At 51.7% G+C, this 5,810-nt stretch overlaps 1 protein-coding gene across 1 annotated transcript; it reads left to right on the top strand.

Annotated features, from left to right (window-relative positions):
- The first annotated feature begins 2,563 nt into the window (after positions 1-2,563).
- On the top strand, positions 2,564-3,949 carry LOC146173027 (uncharacterized). The gene has a single exon (XM_084585101.1). It carries the CDS (start codon positions 2,564-2,566, stop codon positions 3,947-3,949), a length of 1,386 nt encoding a protein of 461 aa, XP_084441227.1.
- The last annotated feature ends 1,861 nt before the right edge of the window (positions 3,950-5,810 follow it).

The raw sequence follows: 5,810 nt of genomic DNA on the forward strand, positions 1-5,810 counted from the left end.
CGGGGTGCCCAGCTTACTACCTGGGCCATGTGCTTCCCCCGCCCTCTCAACCTCATCACTTGATCCATTGACCCTTCACTGCCAACTATCATGCTCAACACAGTCCACTGCCATTTTCCATCCATGGTGGACACTGCCCTGGAGTGCACCCATGCTCAGCCTCCTATTCCTGCAACGCCTCTTGCACTACAAGGTTATAGTGCATCAACCCTGCTCAACATGTCCAGCCCCTTCCATCATGAGCAATGCACACTGCACCCCATCACCTCTACCTGCACTACCTGGTCATGTGCTGCTTAGTGCCCTGTTTCCAATTACACCTACTAGCATCTCCCATATTAGCCCTGTACCGAATGCCTCCTGCACTGCATTTTGGCCCTCTGATGTCCTTGTGGCATGTACATGTATATGAGCTCTCAATAAAATGTTTTCGGAAAATATTTTGCTTGCCTCATTTAATTGCATGGTTTTTATGGCTCCTTAGGGAGATGACATGCAAGTTGGTATTGGGAAATGACTGCATAAGAAAGCCACAATTGTCAGAGTGACAGTTAAGCAAATGGCAGCAGTAAGGGCAAGGGTGAAATAACTGCATGGCTAAAGGTGGCTTAACAGTGGCAGTGCCAGTGCCACGTGTGCCGATGAATACTTGTTGCATGCCAATAAATACCAATATGTGATACTAGCGGCACGGCCGGTTTATTGCCAATGCAAAATGTGCCAATGGATACTAGTGGCATGCCAATACGTGACACCAGGGGCACGGCCAGCTGATAGCCTATGTTGGCAGTGCCAAGACAGGTGCAATGTTGGCATATAAGCCGGACCAATATATAAAAATGTAGTAATTTCTCAAAAAGCCAGTGTTACGCCAATGTTGGTACCAATTTTTGTCGACGTTGGGCCGGGGTTGGTGCGATGTTGGTGTGCTGCCTGGGTTACTTTCTCACTTCCTTACTTGCTCTCTCACTCATTTATTCGCTCACTCACTCGCTAACTCATTCAATTATTCATTCGCTCCCTCACTGGTCATTCACTTGCTCACTCAATCACCCACTCGCTCTCTCACTAACTCATTCATTCAGACACTCACTCCTTCACACATTCGCTCATTCACTCACTAACTCATTCAATCAGTCACTTGCTTACTCGCTGCTCATTCAACCACCTGCTCACTTAATCACCCACTCGCTCAATCGCTCATTTATTCACCCACTTGCCGATTCATTCATTCTTTAATTCCCTAACTATCTCTCTCACTCATTAATTCGCCCACTCATTCATTCGCTTACTGACTCCCTCATTCGCTTACTCACTCGTTCACTACTGAATAAATGCACTCGCAGAATGTGAGAGTACGTAGTCGCTCGCTTTACTCGTAGCAGCATTCATCAATACATGCGCAACAGTCGCGTAGCAGAATGCGGCACACAGCTGCTTTCGCCTTTCATTCCTTCAATCACCAAACTGTCCTCGAATTTTCGCTCACCCACTGCTCATTCACTTGCTCACTCAATCACCCACTCGCTCACTCACTAATTCACTCTTTCACTCTGAAGCAGAATTCGCCCGTGTTGCGACTGCCAGACGCGGTTGTTGAACCCAGCGCCGGGGACGCCGTCTCGAAAGTTCCGTCCCCCAACCCCCACTGTCTGGCTCCCGACTCCGGGAAAGCGGTGTTTCTCGGAATGCGAGCGTCTGCGAGGGCAGCCGGTGGCTCGGGCCGAGACGTTTCGGCCGGGGGGTTTATGTTTTACCGCAGACGCTGATTCGTCCGTCCGGGGCCCCGGGCTGTCTGCAGACGGCAGCGGGGGAGGGGGACGCTACGGGCGTACGGTGCAATGCGTCTGGCCAGACTTCAGTCGGGACTGAGACTCTGACAGTGGTGGTGGTGTGCTCGCTAACCGCGCGTGTGTGTGGTGCGTCAGCCAGGGAGCGTCTGCTCGTCGCAAGGTGTCCGGCCCAGCGAGGAATGTCTCAGGCGAGCCGACGACGACAGCACGACGCTCACCTCGGATCGGACCCTACCACCCCGAACAGCTAAGCACTCGCTACACTGTCATCTTGGGAACTCTTTCTTTAATTCTTCCCTTCCAAATTGTTCGGTGTTGTATATTGTTTCATCTGTATATTTGGATGCTGTTATTCTGTTTTGTTTGTTCTGTGCCACCTGCTTTTTTTTGTTTTTGGATTAGGATTTAACAGTTTTAAATGTGCTGATTTTTGTTTAGAAATTAAATCCTTTTCCTTTCATTTCCGACTCCTGTGTCGTGCCTCCGGTCGGTCGCTGATCAGGCGTGGACCTATCGCCTGTTAGCCACCTGGTCCTGCATTAAATTTAACACACGGGTAGAGGTGTTTGTCCCTCTTCCCACCAGAACTGGTAATACTGAGAGTGCGGGGAGACATTGGCAGCGGCTTTTCGTCCCTCACTCCCATATCGTGACAAACTGGCGTCCGCGTACAGGACCTTGCGCTAACCTCGATTAGCCCTGACCGCGAGGCAACGGCACAGCAGCGTGCACGTATTTTTTTTTCGTCTGATTTGTTTTGTGTAAGCGCGATGTCTGAAGCAGAACGCTTAGTCGCCCTTGGCGAGAAGCTGGGTCTGCAGGGAGCAGAACTCCACGAGTTTCTGAGGGAAGAGCGGGCGGCGGAACGCGAGCGGCGTAAGCTGGAAGATCAGCGCGAAAAAGAGCGCTATGAAATGGATAAGGAGCGTTCCGAGCTGAAGCTCAAGGAAATTGATAAGGAAATAGCTCTCCTTCAACTAAGGGCGAATGCTGACGTTAGCGTCACTTCAGCCAGTGAGCCCAGCCCGTCGGGGATGGCATCCCAACCCCTCGTCGTTCGCCCGCAAAAATTGATGGCCCCATTTAATGAAAAAGGGGATGACCTTGATGCGTACTTGACGCGGTTCGAGCGTGTCGCTGAAGCGCAGCAGTGGCCACGTGATCAGTGGGCCACTGCTCTGAGTACTTGCCTCACAGGCGAAGCCTTGAGTGTATTCAGCAGAATGCCAGCGTCCGACTCAACTGACTACGACAAGGTGAAGCATGCTCTGCTCCTCAGGTTTCGATTAACTGAGGAAGGATTCCGCCAGAAGTTTCGAAACGAAACACCGAATGATCACGAAACTCCCTCGCAGTTCGTTGCTCGTTTGGAAAATTACTGGGGAAGGTGGATAGAGCTTTCAAAGACGGAAAAGTCGTATGAAGGGGTTAAAGGTCTCCTTCTGACAGAGCAGCTGTTGGAGAATTGTGCACCAGCCATGGTCACATTCATAAGAGAGAACAAGTCCACGGACCTGAACGATTTGGTGCAACGAGCCGACGAGTACGTGATGGCACGAGGGACCGTCAACTTCGGTCGAAGGGAGTCAAACAGAGAGGGTATGGCTGCGGGCAAGGCAGCCGAACATCCGCGTGCGCCGGCGTCGTCCTCGCGGTGCTTTATATGCTCACGACCAGGACACATCGCGGCGCAGTGCAGGGCGAACCGCGGCTCACCTCTACAAAGGAACCGTGACTCGGCCATCTCGAAAAACGTGTCAGCCTGCATACAGGATGGTTATCTGGAACTTAAAAACGGGCAGCGCGTCCCAATGGTAAATGCTACCGCGTCGGGAGAAACAGCAAGCTTGCCCGTCGTAGAAGGTGTCATCGGCGGAAGAAAAGGGAAGGTGCTGCGAGATACAGGCTGCAACATCGTAATAGTCAAGCGCAGCTTTGTAAGAGACGAGGAGATGACTGGAGACTACCGGGATGTCTGCTTAGTAGACCATTCGGCTAAGTTGCTCCCGGAGGCCCGCGTTAGAATTGACACCCCATACTACCGAGGCGAAGTTATAGCGGGCTGCATGGAGGACCCAATATTTGACATTGTCCTCGGAAACATTGAAGGGGCACGACCTCCAAATGCACCAGATGCTGCGTGGCAGCCCCCTTGACCAACCTAAGAAGCTAGCGCCCAACAGGGTAAAGTGGAGGGACCGAGAGGAACGCCCCTTCGAAGAATTGAAAAGACTCCTCTCGGAGCCACCCATACTTCAGGTGGCGGATTTTAATCAACCTTTCGTGCTTCGCACGGATGCCTCTGACGAGGGGCTGGGAGCCGCACTCTCCAGAGTAAAGAGGGATTGCTCCATCCCGTGGCCTACGCAAGTAGGAAGCTATTGCAGCGGGAGCGAGCCTACTTAGCAGTCGAAAAAGAAGGCCTCGCAATCGTTTGGACCATCAAGCAATTTAATTTTTTCTTGTATGGGAAGAAATTCACCCTTCAAACAGACCATCAACCCCTAAAATACATCCGCGAGGCGCAGTTCATGAACTCTCGACTGCTCCGTTGGGCACTCTTACTGCAGGAGTACGATTTCGCAGTGCAGAATCTACGGGGGAAAGATAATGTCGGGGCTGATTACCTCAGCCGGGCGTCAGGGTCCACCGCACCCGGTCGATTTGTTGCTGACAACTAGCGGTCAGCGTGTTTTTTTTTTTGTTTGTCTCAGTATTCAATGTGTTGTGCAGTGTTATATTGTTTTATGCGTATGTATTGCGCCTTGTTTTATAAGTGACATGATTTCAGTGCAATATTCTTGTGTTGTGACTTTCTGCGAGCGTGCGCGAATTCTACTGTTTCTTTTTTGTGAAATGTTATTGTGAATAACATTCTTAACGCCGGGGTGGTGAAGCAGAATTCGCCCGTGTTGCGACTGCCAGACGCGGTTGTTGAACCCAGCGCCGGGGACGCCGTCTCGAAAGTTCCGTCCCCCAACCCCGCTGCCGTCTCCAATCGTTCTTTTAGATCGATGACATATTGGTAGGCCGTCTTCACCTCTTCCTCAATCTTGCTGCCCGTCCACAGTTCACGCAAGATGGCCAGTGGGCCTCGGACATTCCGTCCGTAGAGTAACTCAAATGGCGCGAACCCCGTGCTAGCCTGGGGCACCTCTCTGTAAGCGAACAGGAGTGGTTCAATGAATCTATCCCAGTCCTTGGGCTGTTCGGCACACATGCGGCGCAGCATCTTCTTTAGGGTACCATTCATTTTCTCCACCAGTTTTGATGCCGAATGGCATGTTCTTGAAATGGTAATGTCCGCTCGGGCTAGAGAAGGCGGTCTTTTCTTTTGATCTTTCCTCCAAGGGCACCTGCCAGTATCCCTTTGCTAGGTCCATCTTCGAAAAGTACCTCCTCGAGCCAACTTCAGCAATTAAGCAGTCCGCCCTGGGAATCGGTTCTGCGTCTGCCACTAGCACGTCATTTAGTCGTCGGAAGTCCACGCAAAACCGGTGCGAACCATCCGGTTTCTTGACCAACACAACAGGGGCGTTGTAGGGGGAGTGGGATTTTTCAATTACTCCCAGCTGCACCATGTTATGCACCTCCTTCTCAACTGCCTGCTGGACGGCGTGAGGGAGTGGATACTGCTTCACGTGGATCGGCTCTCTCTTCTCCGTCGGTAGAGCGCATTCTGCCCATGTCGTGAAGCCTGGCTGCTCCGTGAAAACGTCTCGGTATTTTACTGCCAGGCATTGCAGTTCTTTCGTCTGTTGAGGCGTTAGCTGGTCTGATATAGCTATGTCTTGTGGGCCTACCTGGTCTTCCAGTGGCCACATCAATTCGGCGCACTCTTCGTCTGCCGCTACCGTGGAGACAATCTGCAATGGGGGTTCTGGTTGTGCCCCCCGGGCAAAATACTTTTTTAGCATGTTGACGTGGAAAGTCTTTGTTACTCCCTCAACGTCGATAGCGTAATCCACTTCGCCTTTTCTTCCCACGACTGTATACGGGCCTTTCCACTTCATTGTA

This window comes from Amblyomma maculatum, chromosome 11 (assembly GCF_055883805.1).
Source record: "Amblyomma maculatum isolate TAMU_Amacu chromosome 11, ASM5588380v1, whole genome shotgun sequence".
Lineage (NCBI taxonomy): Eukaryota > Metazoa > Arthropoda > Arachnida > Ixodida > Ixodidae > Amblyomma > Amblyomma maculatum.